A 25,632-nucleotide genomic window follows, 5' to 3' on the forward strand; every position below is an offset into this window, starting at 1 on the left:
AATCAAAAGGAAATGCTAGCAGTACAAAATACTATTATGGCCTTCAAAGACCTACTGCATCCAGGCCAGCTATTGATAAGGACAGACAACACCACAGTGATGTGGTACATAAACAGGGAGGAACTCATTCATACCCCCTGTGCAGACTAGCCATGTCCCTTTGGAACACAGCTCTGGAACTGCAAATCCAACTTCAAGCACAATTCCTGCCAGGGAAGGAGAACATGCTGGCAGACAACCTAAGCAGAAATATGACAGATCCACACGAATGGAAGTTGCATCCTCAAGTTTTCGCAAAGATAATTCAGGCATGGGGACGGCCAGACATAGACCTCTTTGCTACCCACAAAAATTACCAACTGAAAAAATTTTGCTCAAGGACCTATCATCCACAGTCATGGAAAGTGGACGCACTTTCCTTCAATTGGACAACAATGACAGTCTATGCCTTTCCACTTCTTCCTCTGCTGCCCAAAGATCTATTAAAAGCCAGAGCAGAGAGACCAAAGATGATTCTCATTGCTCCAGACTGGCCAAGACATCACTGGTATCCACTCCTGAAGAGCCTGACGCATTCCGCGCCATGGATCCTACCTCTAGTTCCTCTTCTGTTGATCCAACACAACTTCAAAACCCTTCGCAGTCAGCTAAAAACCCTCAATCTAGCTGCATGGAGGATTCCTTGATTTCCCAACAGACCCACCTCTCCAAGGAGGTGCAGGATGTCATTTTGGAGGCCAGAAGACCTTCAACTAGAAAAGCCTACTCTGCCAAATGGAAACGGTTTTGTGCCTGGAATTAGAAAAAGGGCCAGAATCCATGGGTTCTAAATTTACCTCAAATATTACAGTACCTAGCTGAGATGTTAAACAGTGAACTTTCCTTCTCCTCCATCAAGATCCATGCTTCAGCCATTTCTGCGCAATACAACACTGATCCTCCTTTATTCTCTCATCCTCTCTTAAGACAGTTCCTCAGAGGGGCTAAGAATATAAAACCCCCAAGGAAACCACCAGTACCTGCTTGGGACCTCAACTTCATTTTAGAAAAACTGACTCTGGCTCCATTTGAGCCAGCTGCCTCAACAGAACTACAATATTTGTCATGGAAAACAGCTTTCCTTCTGGCTATCACTTCAGCATGCAGGGTTTCGGAACTACAAGCCCTCATGGCGGTGCAACCTTTCATCATTTTCCATCAGGACAGAGTTTCCTTGCGAACCAACCCTTCCTTTATGCCAAAGGTAGTATCCAGTGTAGCCTTGAATCAGACTAAACACTTGCCTACCTTTTATCCTAACCCACAAAACAAAGGGGAAAGACTACTACATTCCTTGGACATTCACAGACAACTTTGTTATTATTTGGACAGGACAAAGCCATTCAGAAAATCAGAGCAACTCTGTGTCCTATGCTACAGGTGCTCAAGGCAAGGCTATTTCCAAACAGACCATCTCAAAATGGATAGCCCACTGCATACGCTTTTGTTACTCATTTCATGGAAAAGCTGTACCTACAAACATCAGATCTCACTCCACAAGGGCCACAGCTACCTCTGCAGCTTTCCTCAGGGGGGTTCCTACCAAGGATATTTTGGAAGCAGCCACTTGGAGTTCTGTGCACACTTTCTCCAAGCACTATCACCTTCCACTATACTCTAAATCTAGAGTGGGCTTTGCCACAGTAGTCTTCAGGGCATCCTTGCTCGTCCTAGTTTCACTTAGTGCCTGCCACCCTATTTTAGCTTTGGGATTCTTCCCATCTGTTATGACTGCAGCTGTATGCACGATGAACATAGTACAGTTTTGTACCTACCATAAATGTAGATGTTCGAGTGCTAATACAGCTGCAGTCCAGGTTTCCCTCCCTCCATCCCCTCTTGGGACAGGCCTTATGACAAACACCTCTTCATACAACCTGATTGGGGTGTTCTTTATGGTGTATTTGCTTGCAGACTACTGTTTTTTATTATATTACATTGCATTATTACATGAGTTTATGTTTTGCCTTCCTTCTGGGGGCACCTGACATCTGGGGCAAGAAAAACTGAAGAAAATGACGTCGGCTGGTTCTTTTATACCCCTGCTGCACTGGCGTCAGGGAAGAAGCGACGACAACCGACGCCGGACCTAGACTTTGGAATTTGGCCGACTGAGGGACCGCCTGATGGCAGGATAACCCATCTGTTATGACTGCAGCTGTATTAGCACTCGAACATCTACATTTATGGTAGGTACAAAACTGTACTTTATAGTGAGTACATAACTTTTTTTTTATGTTGTATGGGTTATTTGGAATGAAAGGCTGAATTAAATCCATGTTTAATGGAAAATGGATTTTAGCAACAATGTTATATAAAATTAGATGGTTATGGCAGAAGGAATGTGGATCTAGTAAGGGCAATGAAGATGTAAGCTTAAAACAATCAGTAAGGAAAAAAGGATAAATATGATTGTATATAGTAATGGAAGAAAATGAAAAATTGTCTAAAATTGTAAATATGAAAATTTCTAAATAATGTCTTTGTATAAATAAAGGACCTCCTACTCTTTTCAGTCAGTGCCATGGAGTTTTTTACATCCACCTGAGCTACCGTCAACTCAAGCAGATGAGACCTCGGTTTAACATCTCATCCAAAAGACGATACATTTAGGAGTTCAGCACCCCCTTTTGCTGCACTGCAGTGTCAGCAATCCATGTACCTGATGTGGCAACAGAACCCACAGCCTCCTGCACCAAAGTGCACCAGTGACACTTGACTAACCTGACTCTGTGTAAAGTTATTCTTCAGATTCCCATCCTGAAGAGTTGTTTTATTTTTCAGATACTATTGCCAGAATAAAATGGGAACAAAAGAAATGGCAGAATTCCATCAAAGATGATGTGATTTCTCAGACGTGGAATTTTCTTCAACCTGTAGATTTCTTCCCAGTATTGCCAGACATAGTATGCTTTCTTTGCAGAGTTTGCATGGCAACCTGCCATCTGCTCCCAGAAAATATGATAAATATTCCATGCCCTAGTCCCACAATTTTTTTTCTGACCCCAGGTTAGATCATTCAGTAATCTCTCTGTCAAACTCAGTTTCTGTTGTACTCCTTACAACAGCTAGCTTATTCATATTGACAAGTCGGGAAAAGCCTTGATAGATTAGGAAAAGTTTATACTACTTCCATTTTAGCCTTCAGAATAGTGAATGTGTTTTAAGTTTCTGCTGGCTTCCTTTGACAATAAGAGAAAGTTCATTTTTGACCTTACTTCTAAAACATCTTTGAATTCATTAGTATTCTGTGTCTTGGGTAAACACTGTCTAAAATGTGCTCATAACACTGCTAATGCTCATCGTGTTTCACTGTTGCAGTCATTACAATTGGGTTATCCTGCTGGCAGGCCACCCGCAGTCGGCCTGAGTTCCAAAGTCTAGGTCCGGTGTCGGTTGCTGTCACCTCCTCCCTGACGTCAGTGCGCCAGGGGTATAAACGATGCAGCTGACGCCATTTTCTTCAGTCTTTCTTGCCGCACAGCGCCCAAAGCAAAAGCAGTTCGCAAGTGCCGGTCAGCCGACTCCTGAGATTTTCAAATTCGAATTTCAGATCCGAAGTCTTCATTAAAGCTAAGTACCCTGTTGGGGAAACTTTATTCTTGCTCCAGACTGATGTCAGAAAAAGTTAATAATTGTATTTCTTGTGGGAAGCAAATACCTCATAAGGATTTTCATTCTTACTGTATTCCTTGCCTAGGCCCTGACCACAACGTTGCTAGTTGTCGGTTTTGTGCTAGATTTAACCAACGCACTATTAAGCGTCGGAACGATTTTGCATTTCATTATTTTGGCAGAAAATTTAACTATATAATGCCATCGGAGCAACCGACTACCTGAGTTTATACAAAAGCACAAAGAAAAGTACAGGCACCCGAGGCTCAAAACCGACAATGAGGCTTCCGCTAGGCCTTTCGCCGGTTCTCAGTGAGGCACTTTCGCAGCCCCTGATTCCCACTACCTCAGAGCCACAGGCCACTTCCGACTCCCACGTGGAGCCAAATAGGCCACTGGAAACTCAAGGTATTGGACACTCTGAAACTATTCCCTCAGATGGGTCCGAGCCGCTGAGCAGGCATCGGCTTCTGAGGGTGTTTTCAGGCCTACACAGTTATATGTAAAACCAACTTCAGCTTCAAAGGCAAAGTCTAAAGCAGCTCTAAAGACAAAGAAACAAGTACAGCATTATCTTGGACAGGCCTCCATGCCTAAAATACAGATGCTTAAAATGGCCGAAGACCTAATTACTTTGATCAGGGGTTCCCATCCCCCTCCTGATAAGAGGCCTAGGCAAGAGATAGATTATGCATCTTCAGATCAGGTTTCCATTTCCTCTTGATTCCTCTTCTGACCAGGAATAGTCTCTTCTTCCCTATGAGGATTCTGATGCTGAAGATTCTATCCCTTCAACCTCCCCTCCTGAGGATTATTCTTTTTTGGGAAACCCTGCATACTATGAGGGAGCATTTCCACTGGGAGAGCCAAGATTATTCAGAATTCAAGAAAAGGCACAGAGACTTCCTTTTATTGCCTCAACACAGGCCCCTTGCTATTCCTCCTGTGTTAGACATTGTAGATGTATTTTCAGAGTCCGGACTGTCTCCTGACTCTTTGCCACCAGCTCTTGTTAAGCCAGCCAGATACTACAGGGTTCCTGATTCACATAAATTTCTTTACAAAAACCCTGCTGCAGACCCAGAAACAATCTCGCAGGGTCCCAAAGGGGTCAAGGCATCCACTGCAAAAAACCCTATACCCTCTGATAGGGATTCAAGGGCCCTTGACAGATGGGGGGAAAAAGATTTATACTTCTGCTACCTTGGCTGTAAGAGCTTTAAATTGTCAATTTCATATGCTTAAATATCAGCGATATCTAATGTCACTGCTTAAACAAAAAATGTTGACAAATTCTGAATGTGCAGAAAACAAAGAAATGCAGGATTTATTGCATGCAGCTGAACAAGTAGAAAAGCATACTTTGCAATGTGGTTTTGATTCTCTCAAGGCCTCTTGTAGGGCCGCTGTTACAGGTTCTGTCATTAGGAGACATGCTTGGTTAAAAGAACAGAATCTGCCTGATCATGTTAAAGCAAAATTGTTAGATGCTGCATTACAACATGATACCTTGTTTGGTGTTAAAGCAGAAGAGGTTTTGAAGAAAATGGAGGGCAAAGCTAAGTCTATGCAAACAGTCAAGGATTTCTTACAGGTACAGCCTCCCAGATCTAGCAGGAACTGGCCTGCAAATAATTGGTCCTTTCCAGTGTCAGACAGGCCACAAAGAGGTAGATACAGATGCCCCAGAGGCAGATCACAGCCCCAAGGCTCGTACAGGCTTAAACAATGGGGGCTTCAACCTACAAAAATGGAGAAGAAAAATCACAGCCATACAGAAAACAGTATCAATGACTTTCCGCTGACAGCACCAAGCACTTATCTTCTGGCAGCTCCTTTGGCGGGAAAACTAGCACTTTTTGCTCAAAATTGGCATATGATCACCCAGGACAAATGGGTCTTAAATATCGTATCCCAGGGCTACAGGTTCCATTTTCACACCCTGCCAAGGCCAAACGGTATGCCAGACCTGCCACGCAATCAATGGGCAGAGGCACAAAAACAAGTTTCATCCCTCATGGACATGAGGGCCATTCAGCAAGTACCACAGCAAGAGCAGGGACAAGGATTTTACTCAAGGCTATTGTTGGTGCCCATAAAGGACAAAACCTGGAGACCAATACTGGACCTGTCTATCCTGAACACATTCCTGGACATTCCAAAATTCAAAATGTTAACTCTGCAGCACCTTCTGCCCATGCTGGGCAAGAAGGCTTGGTCTTGTGACTTTAGACCTAAAAGAGGCATACTTGCATGTCCCAATCAGTCAATCATGTAGAAGATACCTCAGATTTATAGCTGGCAAAAGCATTACCAATTCTCTGCACTGCCCTTTGGCTTATCTACTGCGCCCAGGGTCTTCACAAAGTGCCTGGCACCAATAATTTCTTTTTGCAGACAGAGAAATTTAAATATATCCTTACTTGGACGACTGCCTTATTCAAGCAGACAACAAGGACACTCTACTGCAGCATCTGGCATTTGTAAAAACATTACTAGCAGGCCTAGGGTACACAGTAAACGAAAAGAAATCAAAACTCGTACCCTCTCAAGAGATAATATTCCTGGATGCAAGCTTAAATACAACTGCCCAGATGGCTTATCTCACACCAGACAAACACAGACAACTGACTACTTATTTCAAAATGTTGGCAACACAGACCCAGTTATCTGCAAGAAAAATTCTGCACGCTTTGGGCTTCATGGCATCCTGCATTCTGCTAATTCCATATACAAGACTGCATATGAGGAAACTTCAATGATATCTAAAAAGTGTTTGGACTCAACATTGCCACAGCCTGGAAACAATAATTACCCTCATTCCCTGCCTGCAACAGGAGTTTCGATGGTGGGCAAAAGCCTATCACCACAACACGGGACAGACTTTCACCTTACCTACAGCCAGGCAAACACTGACAACAGATGCATCAGATTATGCCTGGGGGGCCCATATGGCAGGAAGATGTATTCAGGGCACGTGGTTCGCAAGCCAAATGCATCTACATATCAATCAAAAAGAGATGCTAGCAGTTCAAAATGCCCTGACAGCCTTCAAGGATCTACTTCATCCAGGACAACTACTGATTTAGACGGACAATGCCACAGTCATGTGGTACATAAACAAGAAAGAGGGCACACATTCCTACCCCCTCTGCAGACTTGCCATGAACTAATGGGACACAGCATTGACTTGCCAAGTATATCTGCAAGCACAATTCCTGCCATGAAGGATAATTACTCTGGCAGACTAACTAAGCAGAAACCTAATGGATCCCCACGACTGGAAATTGGATCCACAAATCTTCAGCATGATAACAAGGAACTGGGGAAGCCCGTACCTAGACCTATTTGCTTCTCCTCACAATTGCCAACTACAAAGATTCTGCACAACGACTTATCACAAGCAAGCATGGAAAGTGGATGCTCTATCTTTCAGATGGAAAAACCTAACAGTATTTGCCTTTCCTTCTCTGCCTCTCCTCCCCAAGGTACTCCTCATGGTCAGAGAAAAGAAGCCAAAAATGATTCTGATTGCCCCAGACTGGCCCCGCCAGCACTGGTACCCAATCCTAAAGAGCTTGTCCCAATGCCCATCTTGGACACTACCTCAGATTCCTCACTTATTCACTCAACAAGACAGTCAGATACTGCACAGCCAGCTCAGGACCCTAACCTGGCAGCATGGCGGATAATGTAGCCATTCAAGACACACCTCTTTCTAAAACAGTTATGGATGTTATTTTGGAGGCCAGGAGGCCTAGCACCAGAAAATCTTATGCAGAAAAATGGAAGAGATTCTGTGCTTGGAACCAGGCACAAGGTATTGACACTATTGTACCAAATATTCCTCAGATTTTGCAATACTTAACTGAGATGCTGGATAAAGGCCTTTCCTTTCCATCCATTAAAATTCATGCCTCTGCCATTTCAGCTCATTACAGTACAGAACCACCTATTTTTTCTCATCCATTACTAAGGCAGTACCTCAGAGGGGCCAAAAATATAAGACCCCCAAGCAGAGCACCAATACCTACATGGGACCTCAACTATGTCTTGGAAAAACTTACACTGCCTCCCTTTGAGCCAGCCTCTGCAGCTGATATAAAATTCTTATCCTGGAAAACAGCTCTGCTCCTAGCAATAACCTCCGCTAGACAAGTCTCAGAGTTACAGGCACTCATGGCTGTGGAACCTTTATCATTTTCCATCCTGACAGGGTTTCTCTGAGGACAAACCTTACATTTATGCCGAAGGTAGTGACCAGTGTGGCTCTTAACCAAACAATTCACTTGCCAACTTTTTACCCAAACCCACAGAATAAGGGTGAGAGACTTCTGCATTCTTTGGACATTCACAGACAGCTACGCTTCTACTTGGACAGAACCAAAGCTTTCAGAAAGACTGAACAACTTCTAGTAGCATAAGGCTGCAGGATCACAAGGAAAGCCTATCTCAAAGCAGACTATTTCAAAGTGGATAGGGAGCTGCATTCGTTTCTGCTATTCACAGAATGGCAAATCAGTGCCTAAGGGCATTAGGCCACATTCCACCAGAGCAGCAGCCACTTCAGCAGCCTTCCTGAGAGGAGTACCAACCAAAGACATCTTAGAGGCTGCAACTTGGAGTTCAGTGCATACTTTTACAAAGCACTATCACTTACCTCTCTATTCTAAATCCAGGGCAGGCTTTGCCACTGCAGTTCTGCAGTGCCTGATAGCCTCTCCTAATCCTATTTAGCACCAGCCTCACAACCATAGCTTTGGGATTCAACCCAATTACAATGACTGCAACAGTGAAACATGAAGAACATAGTACAGTTATGTGCACTTACCATAAATGTAGATGTTCGAGTGTATTCACTGTTGCAGTCCAGGTTACCCTCCCGCCATCCCCCTGTCATTCTACAGTTTATCTTTCCTTCTCTATCTTCTACAACCTATGTGGTGTATTTGCTTGTAGATGAAGGTAAACTTTATATTGATGCATGTATATACATAAATATTTATAATATTGCTACCTTTTTGGGGGCACCTGACATCGGGGGCAAGAAAAACTAAAGAAAATGGCGTCGGCTGCATGTTTTATGCCCCTGATGACCTGATGTCATGGAAGAGAAGACAGCAACTGACGCAGGACCCAAAACTTTGGAATTCAGGCCGACTGAGGCAACCTGCCAGCAGATTACCCAAATGTAATGACTGCAACAGTGAATACACTTGAACATCAACATTTATGGTAAGTGTACACAACTGTACTTTCATCTCCTGCTTTCTTCTTAGAACCAAGACAAGAGGAAGAAAGAATTTTATACACTCTAGATGTTCATAGGTAACTTGGATACTACATTGAAAGGACAAAACTCCTTCAAGAATATTGATCAAGAGTTTATTTCCTATGAAGGTAAAGGGATAATTAGTGTCTAATCAGGCAATGTTGAATGTTTGTCTAATGCTATTGCTTTTCTTTATTCTGACATAACGAGACATATCCAGGCCGGAAATGTGTGAATTCTTGAAAAATACTAGGTGCCACAACTTGGTCATCTGTAAACACCTTTACCATGCACTACAAATTAGATTCCTAGGTCCACAACAGACTTTGTTAGGGTTATTCTCCAGGTGCTCCTGGACTGTGATCCTCTCTTTCCTTCTAAGCTCGGTTATTTATCCCATGTAGCTTAGGCTACTGCAACAGTGATATAATACTGAGCATAGTACTGTTGTGTAAGTAAATTTGCCATAATAGTAAATGTTTGAATAGATCCCTGTTGTACTACAACCATACCCTCCTTCCACCCTGCCAAATGTTTTGATGATTTTACTCCAGGGTGTTTTTATTATGATTATTATTATTATTATTATTATTATTATTATTATTATTATTATTATTGTTGTTGTTGTTATTATTATTACTGTTCCTATTTGGCAGGACTTTAGCCTCCCTTTTCTGAGGAAAGAAAGCTCTGAAATGTTGATGCCGTAATGACTGACATTATACTGCTCCTATTAAGCTATACAGAGGCTAGGGCATGTGGAAGGTGCCCTAAAGCTATGGAAGCTGGTCATCTGGTCTGATCCTTGGCAGGACATCATGTATAATGTAGGCAACAGCAGCAGTTATCTATTTGAATATATAATACAGTGGTGGATTTAGGCATTAGTGTAGGAGTGCACCCCCCTTTTTTTGTATAAGCTACCATACAACCTACTACAAAAAAAAAAACAGAAACACTTTTTACAGTTTCATTTGAAATTAGAAAATACAAAAGCTAGACACAGTTAACAGTGCACCTCATTTGTGTGTATGTTTTCCAGTTTCAAACTACAAAGACTTATTTTCGTTTATAAATTTATTTTTTGCATTTTACGTCATGCATAAGTCCTGATGAGCAACACAATTAGAGGAATTAGTGGTGCTGCGGTAGCATTGTCGCCTCACAGTAAGACTCTGTCCGGTTCTACTCTCGGCTAGAGCGTCTTCTGCGTGGAGACATGTGTGAATGGGCATACCTTCGTTGAAGGTTGTGTGTCAGGGCTGGTAACTCAGCACGTAAAAATCAACTACCAATCATTAATGGACTGGAGTTCCGCTGTGGCGATCCCTAACCGGGAAAAGCCGAAAGACTCAACAACAACAAGTGACTTAATCATCCTAAGATCCTGAATGACTCCTCTAACCATCTCTTCCATCAGGACTGAGAAAGCACTCAAGAAGGAGACCAGGGAGAGCTTGCCTGAATAACAGGTGGAGAAGAGAAGAAAAAAAAAAAAAGGTGCCAGGTACTTGGGCAGCTACAGGCTACAGTACAGTTTTCTGTACTATTAGCATTTCTTTAACCCTAACCATCACTCCCGGTATGTAAACATAAGTTACTGCAACACATTTGGTTGTGTCTATAGTCAGGTGAGTTTACCAGTACATTTCTTTACTTTTTCCTCAGCTGTTTGCTATAGAAGTACCCCTTATTAAATAAGCAGATTTGTCTTAGTCTGCACTTCTGTTTTATGATTGATATTGTATAACATTAAAGTATACTTTGGATTAATTATTTGTTTTTATACATTAAATATAACTGAGCTGAGTATTTCCTTTTTAGGATTGTTTTTTGATAACATGTAATTCCTTAAGTTGCTGTGTTTTATTAGCTATTCACTGCCGTTGCAGAAATCATTGCTTACAAAATTGTTTGCATTTACTATGGTATTTGCTGTGATATCACCTTCACTAGGACTCTTTTGTAAGCTACATAATGAATGTGCAAACTATGCCACTATGGAAGGGGACTTGCCAAGGGCAACAGAATGTCACCTGAGTATGCCTTGAAATAGCTGGTACTGTGCTGCTAGACAGGAGTTACCTACCTCCCCTACTTTATAACCACAACTCAGTGATGTGCAACAGAATGTATATTGTTGTCTTTTGTCACATGCTGTTAATCTCAAATGATCTTTCCACAGTACTACCCCTGTGTACTTTCAAGACTGCCCCCCATACACATAGTTCTGCTTTGTTGAAAGCAAGTTAATATAAACAACACATGGTATTTGCTAACCTTTGAAGTAGTAATTTTCAGTAAGTAACGTAATAGTCATTAATTAACTATGTAGACATCAGCAGTTACAGAATATCATGACCAAAGTCACGTGTGGACAACTTTTAGTCAAAGTAAAGTTTATTGTCATTTAGAACTACACACGTGTAGCCTAAATGAAATTTCATGCATCAGCTCAATTCTTGAGATTACAAGAGAAATTGAAACAACACATACAAGTAGTGGAATAGACATAACTAACAAATACAACACTACCGCAATACATGCAAGAAAAAGCAGAGACATTTACCAACACTTGTTGTTGTTGTGTCTTTCGGCTTTTCCAGGTTAGGGGTCGCCACAGCAGAACTCCGGTCCGCTAATGATTGGCAGTAAGTTTTCACATGCCGAGTTGCCAGCTCTGATGCACAACTTTCAACGAAGACACTTCCATTCACGCATGTCTCCACAAAGAAGACGCTTTAGCTGAGAATCGAACAGGACAACGTCTTACTGTGAGGTGACAACTCTACTGCAGCATCACCACCGCAGTTAGAGACATTTACCAACACTAATATACAAAAAGAATACCTCCCCTGAGGTAAATTAACTACCATATTTAAAGTAATGCAAAACACACTGCAGATTGAAATGCCCAAGTTATTTGTCTAATATTAAACTTGAGTGAGTTAAATAATACTGACTGTGAATATAATAAATAAATGTTGCACTTGCTTAAAATATATGTAAGTGTATATTGCACAAATAAATAAAAATGTACGTATTATGTGTCCAGACCCCTGGGACAAGTGCCAGGGTTCCGAAGTCTAATCATTGTCTGGTAGAAACTGTTACTGAATCTTGTAGTCCTGCAGCATATGCTGCGACATCTCCTGCCTGATGCCAGATGGTTAAACAGTCCATGCGCAGAATGTGTGTTATCCTGTATTATTTTGGTGGTCTTTCGGATGCTTCTTGCAGAGTAAAGTTGTATCGATTGAAGACTGGAACCTGTTACCTTCTCTGCAGCCGTCACCACTCTTTGCATTGCCTTCCTTTCTGTAACTGTGCAGCTTCCAAACCACACTGTGAAGTTGCAGGTGAGGATGCTCTCTCTTGCACCTCTATAGAAGGCGGAGAGAATATGAGGAGGAAGCTTAGCTTTTTTTCAGCCTTCTTAAAAAGTTGATGCGTTTGTGCACATGTCCTTCATGGATGCATCTGCAGTCATAACAGCTGGGTTGTCCTGTCGTCAGGCAGCCCTTCAGTCGGCCGGATTCCAAAGTACGGGTCCGGCTTCGGCTGATGTCGCACTTCACCCGACGTCATCTCTGTTGGTCTTCGGGTATAAAGGCATCAGCCGACGCCATTTTCCTCAGTCTTTCTTGCCGTGCCGAAGCAGAAGCTGTTCGCAAGTGCCGGTCGGTCGGATCCAGAGATTACTTCTACCGAATACTACTTCGAAGACTTCTAAAGCTAAGTACCCCGTTGGGGACTCTTTCTTGCCTCAGCCGATGTCAGAAAAAGTTAATAATTGTTTAACCTGTGGGAAACAAATACCTCATAAAGATTTCCACTCTTACTGTCTGCCTTGTTTAGGCCCAGCCCACGACGTAGCAGCCTGTTCAGCCTGTGCTTCTTTCAACCGACGAACGCTTAGGCGTCGGTCGGAGTTTGCAGAACAGTTTTTCGGTTCTGATTTTGCGTACATTATGTCGTCGGATCCTCCGACTACACATTCTGCCAAAAAACGCAAAGATAAAGACCGACACTCGCGGTCCGCGGTTTCGGCCGAAACCATGCTTAAGCAAACCGCGAGTGTCTCGGTTTCGGCCGAAACCGAGAAAACTGATCAAAGTACAGCTGAATCTATCTCTACAGCTGAGGCCCCTGCTACAACTCTTGAACCGACCTCAGAAGTTTTATCCACTACGGTGGCTGCCACTGACTTATCAGACACCATTCCCTTGGATGTCTCTACCCCAGCACGTGGTGCTGCTAGGCCTCCAGCAGCCATGTCCATTAAGGCCTTCGCCAGGGCTAAAGCAGCCAAGACTTCTAAAACAGTGCCTGTTAAACCCCCCTCAACCAGGCCCTCTTCTAGTTCTCAAATGCTTACTTTGGCAGAAGATTTAATTTCATTAATTAGAGGATCTCAATCTCACCTAGACAGGGCCTCTCAGCCCCCAGAGAAGAGACCTAGGGCAGAGCCCCCTGAGCCAGTGTCCTCTGATGATTCGGCTGATGAATCAGACATAACTGACCAGCCAGAGGCCCCTTCTCCAATTTTGAAGATTCTGATGCTGAAGAATCCATTCCAGCTGCTTCCCCTCCAGAAGAATTCTCCTTTGGGGAAACCTTACATGCCATGCGAGAGCAGTTCCAATGGCAGCAACAAGATTTTTCAGATTCCAGAAAAAGACTTAGAACCTTTCTGCACCTTCCACAACACAGGCCCTTAGCTATACCTCCTGTTCTCTCTGTGGTAGATGATGCTTTCAATGATGTCTGCTCTGCTCCAGATTCATTACCCCCAGCCCCTGCCAAACCAGACAGATTTTACAGGGTGCCAGATACTCATCACCACCTTTACAAGGCCCCACTTGCAGACCCAGAAACTATATCCCAGGGTCCCAAGGCAGTAGCGACCATAGCTAAAAACCCTATTCCTTCTGAAAGGGAAGCAAGGTCTTTAGACAGGTGGGGTAAAAAGGTTTACACTTCAGCTACTCTCTCAGCTAGAGCTTTAAACTGTCAGTTTCACATGATACAATACCAAGAGTTTATGCTTGATCAGTTAACTAAAAAACTAACCACTGATGAATCTCTTGACAAGAAATATGTATTAGAAATGGTAAATAACATACAACAGGTTAGTAACCATTCCTTAAAATGTGGCTATGATGCACTGGAGGCTTCATTTAGATCAGCCATGACTGGCACAGTGATAAGAAGGCATGCATGGCTAAAGGAGCAAGCCCTACCGGATCATGTTAAAGCTAAGTTGCTAGATGCTCCTATGGATAAGACAAGTTTGTTTGGTACACCTGCCCAGCAGGTTATGAAGAAAATGGAAGAAAAGGCAAAATCAGTTCAAACGGTTAAAGATTTCCTGCAGGTTCAACCCCCAAGGTTTAGCAGGAACTGGCCTGCCAAAATTTGGTCCTTTCCTGACTCCACAAAATTTCAAAGGGGCAGGAATAGGCGTTCCAGAGGCAGAAACCAATCCAGAGGAGGTGCCTACAGAGGGCGACAGTGGCAAGGTAACAACAGAGCCACAGACACAGCCACTGCCACTACATCAACACAGCCACAGTGACTTAATCCTAAACCCGCCTACCAGGGAACAAATAGCAGCTCCTCTAGGCGGAAAGTTAACCTTATTTTCAAAGAACTGGCACCACATAACAAAAGACAAGTGGATTTTACAAACCATAGATCAAGGTTACCGGTTTCACTTCCACACTTTACCAGTCAAAAGAGGAATGCCAAATCTACCTCCAAATCAAAAAACAGAGGCTCTACAACAGATAATGGAGTTAGCAAACATGAGAGCTGTGGAAAAAGTGCCAACAGCAGAGCAAGGAAAGGGTTCTACTCCAGACTATTCCTAGTTCCAAGACACGGAAAAAGTTGGAGACCAATTCTCGACCTGTCCTCCTTAAATACATACATCATTGTCCCAAAATTCAAAATGCTGACCTTACAGCAACTTCTTCCCATGCTGGGCAAGGAGTGTTGGCTGGTAACTCTAGATCTCAAGGAGGCATACCTGCACGTCCCCATTCGACCAATCTGCAGAAGATACCTCAGATTTCTTGCAGAATCAGAGCACTATCAATTCTCAGCATTGCCCTTTGGCTTATCTACTGCCCAGAGTATTCACAAAATGCCTGGCATCAGTAATCGCCCATTGCAGACTACAGGGAATTCAAATTTACCCATACCTGGACGACTGCCTGCTACAAGGGGACAACAAAAGCAAGTTGACAACAGATTTACAAAGGGTCATTTACTTGCTACAAGCACTGGGATACACAGTCAATTTACAAAAGTCAAGGCTGATACCATCCCAAACAAGGACTTTCTTGGGAGCGGAATTGGACACAGTAAGACAAATGGCATTCCTAACTACAGAAAAACAAAAAGAACTCCCTCTTTACTTCTTGGCACTAACAAAACTGAACTAGTTAACAGCAAGAAAGGTACTGCAGGCCTTGGGCTTCATGGCATCATGCATAATCTTGGTCCCATTTGCCAGACTTCATATGAGAAAACTACAGTGGTACCTAAGGAATTTATGGTCCCAGCACAGACACAGCCTAGAAACAGAAATCCCACTAATTCCATGCTTAAAACAGGAGTTCCTATGGTGGGCTCAGGCATGCCAGTCAAACCCAGGCCTTCCCTTTCGCAGATGTCAAGCAAGCCAGAACATCACAACAGACGCTTCAGACCTAGGATGGGGGGCCCACATGATGGACAAATGCGTGCAAGGATTGTGGACTCAGGATCAACTTCACCTGCACATCAACCTAAAAGAAATGCTGGCAGTAAAACTGGCAATTCAAAAGTTCAGACCATTTCTCAAAGAGGGCCAGTTGATGATAAGGACAGACAACACCACAGTCATGTGGTACATCAACAAACAGGGAGGCACTTATTCATACCCCCTATGCAGAATGACTTTGGAGCTGTGGACCCTGGCACTCAGCTACAACATCCAGCTACAGGCAATATTTGTACCAGGAAAACAAAATACTCTAGCAGACATATTAAGCAGAACCACATCAGATGCCCACGAATGGCACCTGCACCCGGACATCTTCAAGACCATCACAAAGAAATGGGGAATGCCTCAGATAGATCTATTCGCATCACCTCACAATCACCAGCTCAAAAAATTCTGCACAAGGACTTTCCACCCACTAGCATGGAAAGTGGATTCGCTCTCCTTCAGCTGGAAAGGCCTAACAGCATATGCATTCCCACCTCTTCCCTTGATACACAAAGTACTACTAAAAATCAAGGAAGAACATCCAAGGATAATCCTGATAGCTCCAAACTGGCCAAGACAACACTGGTACCCACTGCTGAGGAGCATGTCTCGGAACAATATGTGGCCAATACCCCTGATGCCTTTGATGCTAACTCAGAACAACTACAGCACCATACATCCAAACCTGAAAACGCTACAACTGACTGCATGGAACATCACATAGCAGCAGCTAATCAAGAACTTTCCCAAAGAGTTAAAGACATTATTCTTGAAGCACGCAGACCCTCAACAAGAAGGAACTATGCTGGAAAATGGAAAAGGTTTGTCACTTGGAGTTCTGAAAGAGGAGAAGATGTGTCAAACATAGATATGCCTAACATTCTGGAGTATCTGGCCGAACTTCTCCATTCAGGCCTGTCCTACTCCTCCATCAAGATACATGCATCAGCTATTTCAGCAGAATACAGCTTTGATCCACCTGTTTTTTCACACCCTTTGCTCAGGCAGTTCCTCAGAGGAATCAAGAATGTAAAACCTCCAAGGAAACCACCATTACCAGCTTGGGACTTAAACTTCGTACTAGAAAAGTTGACACTATCACCCTTTGAACCAGCAGCAACAGCAGACCTACAACACCTGTCATGGAAAACTGCTTTCCTACTGGCAATTACTTCAGCAAGGAGGGTTTCAGAACTACAGGCCTTAATGGCAGTGCAACCCTTCCTAATCTTCCACCAAGATAGAGTGTCCATGAGGACTAATCCAGCTTTTATGCCTAAGGTGGTATCCAGAGTGTCTTTAAACTAGGCAATCCACCTACCTACCTTCTTTCCCAACCCACAAAACAGAGGGGAAAGAATACTGCATACCTTGGATGTACATAGACAGCTACGCTACTACTTGGACAGAACCAAAAGCAGCAGAAAGACTGACCAACTTTTTGTAGCATATGCAACAGGAAGGGAAGGAAGAGCTATTTCCAAACAGACAATCTCCAAATGGATAGGAAATTGCATACGATTCTGTTACTCCTTCCATGGAAAACCAATTCCACAGAACATAAGACCTCATTCTACAAGGGCAACAGCCACTACCACAGCCTTCTTACGAGGAGTGGCAACCAAAGACATTATTGAGGCGGCTACTTGGACCTCCGTGCATACATTTGCCAAGCATTATAATTTGCCTCTATATTCCAGATCCCGAGCAGGGTTTGCCACTGCTGTACTGCAAGGGATCCTAAACACACCATAATCTACTTTTATCCTCCTGACCTTAGTTGGCTATGGTATTCTACCCAGCTGTTATGACTGCAGATGCATCCATGAAGGACATAGTACAGTTTTGTACCTACCATAAATGTAGATGTCCGAACTGGATAGCATCTGCAGTCAGGATTACCCTCCCTCCTTCCCTCTGTGGTACTCCTAGGGTGTTTACCCCCTAATAGCTAGCTGGTGGGGGGGAGTCTTTTATGGTGTATTTGTTTGTATATATGTACATACATGCTTATTTTTGTGTTTACCTCTATCCTTTTGGAAACATTGGCATCTATCCAAAATTTTAGCCTTCAAGAGGGCTTCTGGCATCTGGGGCAAGAAACACTGAGGAAAATGGCGTCGGCTGATGCCTTTATACCCGAAGACCAACAGAGATGACGTCGGGTGAAGTGCGACATCAGCCGAAGCCGGACCCGGACTTTGGAATCCGGCCGACTGAAGGGCTGCCTGATGACAGGACAACCCAGCTGTTATGACTGCAGATGCTATCCAGTTCGGACATCTACATTTATGGTAGGTACAAAACTGTACTTTTCTTGACCAGTTGGCTGGTGTTTTCTGACCACAAGAGATCCTCTGACATGTGTACACCCAGGAATTTCATACTCTTAACCCTCTCCACACTCTCATGATTGATCCTGAGCACTAGGTGGTTTGTTCTCCTTTTTCCTAAGTCAATGATGATCTCTTTAGTCTTGCTTACATTCAGGTCAAGGTTGTTCCCCTCGCACCAACTGATCAGAGATGCCACCTTCTGACTGTAAACCCTTTCGTCTTCCTTTGTGATGAGCCCCATGATTGTGGTGTCATCAGCAAATTTGTTGATATGGTTGGACTTGTGCTTAGCATAGCAGTTGTGGGTCAGGATAGTGAATAACAGTGGGCTGAGAACGCATCCCTGTGGAACCCCAGTTTTAATTGTGATGCACTTTGATGTGTTCTTACCTGAACATGTCCTCTGTGGTCTCAATCAGGAAGTCCAGGTTCCAGTTACAGAGATGTTTACTGATTCCTAAATGTGCCAGTTTTTCTATCAGCTGCATTGGTACCATACAGCTTTATTTATGACATTGACTTTGTAGTTATTTACTTCTCACAAAAAGAAAAGTTACACATCCAGATTTTTAAAACTGTTGTATCCATGCATTTGTTATAAATGATGTATACTAAGGATATGGTTGTATCTGTTAGAGTCTGAAGGACATTGGCAGTTTCTCAGAGAAACCAAATAGCTTTATAGAAGAGTCATCACTGCAGGTTAAAATGTTCTGAAAGCTCTGTGTTGCCTATCATGAATGAATAATCCCTGCTGGGTCAGTCATGAAAACTGCTGCCACACTCAGGTGCAGTGTCATCATCTACGATATTCAGAGATGTAAAAGAGAATTAGGTAGCATTGATGATGTGTGTAGACACTGACATTTCACAGCACTTAAAGGACAAAGGGATTATGTTATTAAATGCTCAACTTCTCTGTCCTTTTTCTTCCTGTTTATTGTCCCTGCTATGAATAAACAACAACACAGCATTTAAAATATTTTAAATTGTTTCTCTCCACTAGAACAGAACTTTACTGTACTATGGTGGTTTCACCCCCGCCCTGGAAAAGTCTCCAATTCATTGATGTCATGGCCACTGAATCGAGGTAGTTTTCTGGCCAGTTCCCTCCCCAAACTGACATCATCATGACCGTCCTAAAAACCCACCCATGCTGTGATGTCACAGATCCCTGGTCCTTCCCCTACCTGTATTCCCTGGCAGTTTTATATTTATTCTATGTATGATTTTTTTAGGATTAATAAAATATTGCAAAAGAAGCACGGAGACAACTCACATTAAAGCACTTTTACTTCCAAGTAGATATACCAGTTGATCCCTGGCAGTTTTCTATTTGTTCCATGTATGATTTTTTAGGATTAATAATTTCTATAGGAAGGTTCATGTAGCAATTTGCCATTCTCTGGATAGACACACCTAACTGCTGTTACTCTCTGTGCACCTTTAGTTTCATGGGCCAGATTCAGTAACGACTACACTAAGTGTACATTGTTGTGAGTGAACAGACAACACAGACATATAATACACACCTTCCTCCTAATTTTAGTTTTCTTACTGATATTTGTACAACTTTAAATATTGACAGGGATTCATAAAGGTTGCCACAAAGTGTGGATTTAGTGCAATATTTCTGAGTGACTAGAAAGCACAAAAAATGTGATAAAAATGTTATTGAATACACTTATTGTGCACTTTTTGTAGTATTTATTGAATCTGGTCCCTTGTCTTGTTTAATTGTGTTTATGTAAATGACATAAGCCTTTGTTGTCACATGCCTGCTGTTAGTGTAATATAGTGTATGAAGGAATTGAAACATTCCAATCAAGTGATGTGATGTGATGTGATGTAAATATGTACAGTTTGTAGTCCTTGTTCAGGACTACAGCTGAAAGTTGTGCAGTGCCATATGTTATTGTGACTAAGCTATAGAATGACTAGTAAAATATTGGACTAAACAAGGAGGGTCAGGACTGTGTAACTGAAATGGCTTATGAGAGTTACTTTAGTCACTTGCACCCTCCCAAAAAGTCATATTGGAAGAGTAGTATAGATTAGTCTAGTTAAGGACAGCTTAGGCTGCTTAGATAGTGGCCTATGATGAATGACCTTACCTCTGTTACTTCACTTGTGCTTCAGGGTGTTTTTAGTGTGTGAAGTCTGGCAGTTAGTGCTGAGGCTTAAGGCTGTGAGTTGTTCTTGACCTGCTTCTGTAGTCAGTGGTACAGAGTATGATGTCTTCTAAGTTCATTTGCATATTATGTGACCCTAAGCAAGTCACTGATCTAGATAATGCCTCCAGATCACTCCTGAAAAGGAAGACCCCGTATTGATTGGGCTTACTCGCATAACATACTAATAAAATTAAAAAAAAAAAAAAGAAAGTTTCATAACCCGTTCAGTCATAGCAGTGAAAGAGTTTAGAAGGACATCTGTATTATTTTGTGTAGGTACTTTTCTTAATACACGCACAAGCATTTTCTCATTGCAGTTGCTTTATGAATTTTGCACTGTTTATGCATTTGAAAATGGTTTTGTGTCATGAATTTATGATATGTAGTCAGGGGAAGCAAAGTATATTTGTTTCTTCTGATGCAATAAATTGTATATCATTTTAAAGAAATGCTCATTGATGCACTTTATAGTATGTAGATTATTAGTTTAGACATTCTTGAACGGAAAAACAAACTGGAAACCTTGTTTTATGCTTCATACAAGGACATGCTTCAGTAGACATTGCACTTTAGAAGCTGTGAATTGTTTTAGAAAGCAGTGTTTGTATAATATATGTAGATGCTCCTGTGCTGTTTTATGAAGTGAAAGCAAGTGTTAGTGTGATCACATACATTCAAGAGTACTTTAATGGTTCTGTAATAGTTCATAACAAAATACAAAGTTTTATTGATCATGTTTTCTACTGGGTATGAGCTGCATCTGATAGATGGAAATGCTTGCTAATTATTTAGGATTGCCTCAACTCAAGCTGAATGCATTTAAACCAGTTGTGCTATTCATTGCTTTGGATTAAGCTCCAGATGGTGACTTCTGAAGGTGATATTCATTAAACACATATAATTAGTCATGCTGTGCTTACCTTTTAATATTGATGCCTGTTTGCGGTATTTACAATTTTTGACAAAAGATGTATTGTGAGTTGATGGTTTTGTTTTTATATGCATTGATGGTAGGAGTGGAGTTACTGGAGGAAACCTTGTCATAGGAATATATTCAGATTTTTCTTGAGGTGGTACAAGAACAGTACTTGGGATATTGCTCACAGAGATGTAAAAATAATGTTGTAGTCGACTGTTTTCTTATGTGATACTAGTTTTGTTTGCTGTTACTTGCCTAATATATCACTTAGACTGTTGTCTTGTAGATTTATTTTTGCAAGCGTTTATTATTTTTACTAATGGTACTGGTTCTTTTAAAGTGTGGCTGTTTTCCTTTCTTATCCTAAACAGACAAATTCAAGATGTTGAAACTCAACAAATACCTCAATGCACAGTTGGTGAGTCCAGTCAGCATTACAGAAGCTCCCCAAGCAATCAGTCATCTTCCAGTGACCCAGGACCTAGTGGGAGTAACCCTTGGAGACCGCAGGCAGGATTTGATGGGTAGATATGATTTCACCTCTTACCTCATATTGTCCCTTGATAAGTTTGTTTTGCTCAGAAGTGTACTTGTTGCAGTAGTTATTTACAGGTGAATTTGTTCTCCTACTGTCAGAACTGTCTTGCCATCTTTAAATGTTATGTAAGCTGAAGAAACGCATTGAGCTGAGTTTTCTAATGCGTGATGCCGGCTGCCAAGCTGCAATCAATATTTCTAATTTAAAAAGATAATGGGTTTTTGAGAGGCTGTTATTAGTTATTTAATTTTATTCCCGAATTTCCCAAAAGAATTTAAAAGAAATCAGATTAACAGACAGTATCTTGCTGTCTTGACTGACTACCTCACTGTCCCAGTATGAGCTAAATAATGAATTGGAGTTGGTCATTAGCTGTATCCATGCTCTTTACTCCACACACAAACCTTTATTTTTTTAAATATATTTTTCTTTTCCCCATAGGTAAGTACTACGCTATTAGCCCTAGGGCATAATCAAGCCTAGCCAAAATGTTTCAGCTTTCGCTTCCCATGGGGTTTAGTTACCTGCACCTCTGTTGAGTAGAGCCACAGACGTGATTCCCGGGGTGAATTTCCTGTTTCCCATCCACTCATCAAGATTTCTCTTGAAGAGCGCTAGTGAGGGGCTCTGCCTCACATATATGGGGACCCTATTCCAGAGCAAGGGGAGTCTCTGGGACACAAATCTGTCCCTCCCAACAAGTCCTGTTTATTGTTGCTGTCAGGTTAATGTCCCTTGAGCGTGTAACTCTGGTGGATTGGGTTTTCCTTAGGTGGAGCATTTCCAGCAATTCAGGATTTGCCAAAGCCTTGTATGTTAGGCATAGGTTACCTCTGAGTAGTCAGTACGCGACAGAGTATAGTTTGAGTTTTTTTAGCCTCGTGGCATGGGGCATGTGTTTAAGGCCCGTTATCCTCTTCGTTAGGTACTTTTGAGGCCTCTCCAGTTGTTGCAGATGTCTTGTAAGGTACATCCCGAATGGGGCATTGTATTAAATTACGGGTCTAATGAGTGATGAATAAAGGGGGACAATAACTTCCTTATTCCTAGATGCAAACCCATTTGTGATAAGATGGGCCATGTAGAAGGATTTTCTAACCACTTTAGCAATGTGGTTGTCGAAGGAGAGGTTACTATCCACCTGTGTCCCTAGGTCTCTTATCACACCCTCTGTGATAAGTGGGCTGCCACCTATGTTGTAATTCATTGGTACTTGGATTTTCCCCAAAGGCATGACAGTGCACTTTTTGGCATTTAACTTGAGGCCGTGATTTTGGTACCACGTATCTGTATAAGTCAGACCCCTCTGAAGGATGTCTGCAAAAGTTGGAGTCTCAATTATGGTGCCCAGATGTCCTTCAAGAATGCAACTGCAGTCATAACATGTGGGTTGTCCTGCCTCAGGCAGCCCTCGGTCGGCCGGATTCCAAAGTCTGGGTCCGACGTCGGCTGATGTCGCATTTCTCTCCGATGTCAGAGTGGCTGGAGTACATAAGCATCAGCCGACGCCATTTTCTTCAGTCTTTCTTGCCGCGCGGTGCCCAAAGCAGAAGCAGTTCGCAAGTGCTGGTCGGTCAGCTCCTGTATTCTTCGAATGCGAAGTCATCAAAAAAGCTAAGTACCCCGTTGGGGACCTTTTCTTGCCTCAGCCGATGTCAGAAATTACTGAAAAAGTTAATAATTGTCTGTCTTGTGGTAAACAAATACCTCATAAGGATTTCCACTCTGACTGTCTTCCTTGCCTTGGCCCAGACCACGACGTCTCGGCCTGTGTCGCCTGTGCTCGCTTCAACAAGCGCACTCTCAGGCGCCGGGCGGAGTTCGCTGAAGACTTTTTCGGCGAAAAATTTGTGTATACAATGCCGTCGGAGCTTCCGACATCGCAAACACCCAAGAAACGAAAAGACCGGGACCGACATCCTCGGCCCGTGTCTACCACCGACTCCACGCCAAAACATACCGCGAGTGCTCCGGTTCCCTCTGAGACGGTTATCCAACCGCTCCGAACCGAAGACACCGCATTACCGACGACTCCGATACCAGATCCGACGCCAGTTATAGATTTTCCTCCGGATACTGAAACCGAGGAAATGGCAGAGACCATTGCTGTAGATAAGGTCACTCCTGCACGTGGAGTTGCCAGGCCTCCTATGGCCATGTCTATTAAGGCCTACACTCGGGCTAAAGCAGCCAGCAAGACTAAGCACCTTACAGCAAAAACCTTGCCTCAATCTACTCCTGAGACACAAATCATGTCTATGGCCGCAGACTTAATTTCCATGATTAGAGGTTCACAGGCCCATCCTGACAAAGCATCCCAGCCTCCTCCGGATAAGAGGCCCCGGGTTGATCCCTCTGAACCTATCCCTACAGATGATGACTCTGAGGACTCTATCCACTCCGAGGGCCAGGAAGACCTCTTTCAGACCTATGAGGATTCTGATGCAGAGGATTCCATTCCCTCAGCCTCCCCTCCTGAGGATATTTCTTTTGGGGAAGTTCTGCATACCATGAGGGAACATTTCATGTGGCAAGGCCAGGAATATTCTGATTCCAGAAAGCGCCTTCAAACCTTCCTTAAAAATCCCCAGCACAGGCCCCTAGCTATTCCTCCTGTGCTTGATGTTTTGAATGATCTTTATTCTGACTCCAGTGTTACCCCTGATTCTCTTCCTCCTGCCCCAGCCAAACCAGACAGATATTACAGGGTCCCAGACACACATTCCCATTTGTTCAGGGCCCATACTGTTGATTTAGAAACTATTTCTCAGGGACCTAAGGGTGTTTCAGCTTCCACCTCTAAAAATCCCTTGCCTTCCAACAGGGAAGCTAGGTCATTAGAGAGATGGGGGAAAAAGGTGTACACCTCCACCACTTTATCTATGAGAGCTTTGAATTGCCTTTTTCATATGTTACAATATCAGGATTACCTGTTAGATGATTTACAGAAAACATTGGCTTCTCCTGACCCTTTAGACAGGAAGTCTTTGCAGGAAGCTGTACATAATTCTCAGCAAGTCAGCAATCACTTTCTGCAGTGTGGGTATGATGCATTGGAAGCTTCATGTAGGGCAGCTATGACAGGGGCAGTCATTCGCAGACATGCATGGTTAAAAGAACAACCTCTACCAGATCATGTTAAGGCAAAACTTCTGGATGCACCCTTGGAAAAGAACAAGCTTTTTGGCGCTAATGCTAAAGATGTGTTAAAATCCATCGAGGAAAAAGCAAAATCAGTTCAGACGGTCAAAGATTTCCTCCAAGTTCAGCCCCCCAGATTCAGCAGGAATTGGCCTTCAAAGAACTGGTCCTTTCCTAATCCTGAAAAATTTCAAAGGGGCAAAAACAGGCGTGGCCGAGGAAGAGGACAATACAGAGGTTCCTACAGGGGACGACAATGGCAGCCAGCAAGCCAAAGAAGTGACACAGGGGTCTCCCCCGCCCCTCAGACACAATCTCAATGACTTTCCTCTACAACCGCCAACCAAGGAGCAAACAGAAGCACCCTTGGGCGGAAAATTATCTCTGTTTTCAGACAATTGGCACAGATTGACAAAAGACAAATGGATTTTGGACATTATAGACCATGGTTACAGGTTCCATTTACACACCTTACCCAGAAAACAGGGCATGCCAAACCTACCACAAAACCAGAGGGCAGAAGCTATCAATCAAATTTCTCTGCTGGCTCAGATAAAAGCAATAGAAAGAGTACCACAACAAGAAAAAGGCCAGGGGTTCTACTCAAGACTGTTCCTTGTGCCAAGAAAAGAAACTCAATGGAGACCAATACTGGATTTGTCCGCATTAAACACTTTTCTCATAGTACCAAAGTTCAAAATGCTGACTCTACAGCAACTCCTTCCCATGCTGGGCAAGGGGTCTTGGCTGATTACTCTGGACCTCAAGGAGGCATACCTGCATGTCCCTATCAGACACAGCTGCAGAAGATACCTCAGATTTCTTGCAGGGCCAGAGCATT

At 42.9% G+C, this 25,632-nt stretch overlaps 1 protein-coding gene across 1 annotated transcript in view; it reads left to right on the forward strand.

The window, feature by feature from the left end:
• The window catches only part of SIPA1L2 (signal induced proliferation associated 1 like 2), a 2,064,602-nt gene that overhangs the window by 1,374,174 nt on the left and 664,796 nt on the right, over nucleotides 1-25,632 (forward strand). Inside the window, exon 12 of the mRNA XM_044087172.1 lies at nucleotides 21,484-21,636. Within this exon, the coding sequence (XP_043943107.1) occupies nucleotides 21,484-21,636 (153 nt within the window). The remainder of the gene's footprint in view (nucleotides 1-21,483; nucleotides 21,637-25,632) is intronic.

Source organism: Protopterus annectens, chromosome 1.part1 (assembly GCF_019279795.1).
Source record: "Protopterus annectens isolate FY-2018-M chromosome 1.part1, PAN1.0, whole genome shotgun sequence".
NCBI lineage: Eukaryota > Metazoa > Chordata > Ceratodontiformes > Protopteridae > Protopterus > Protopterus annectens.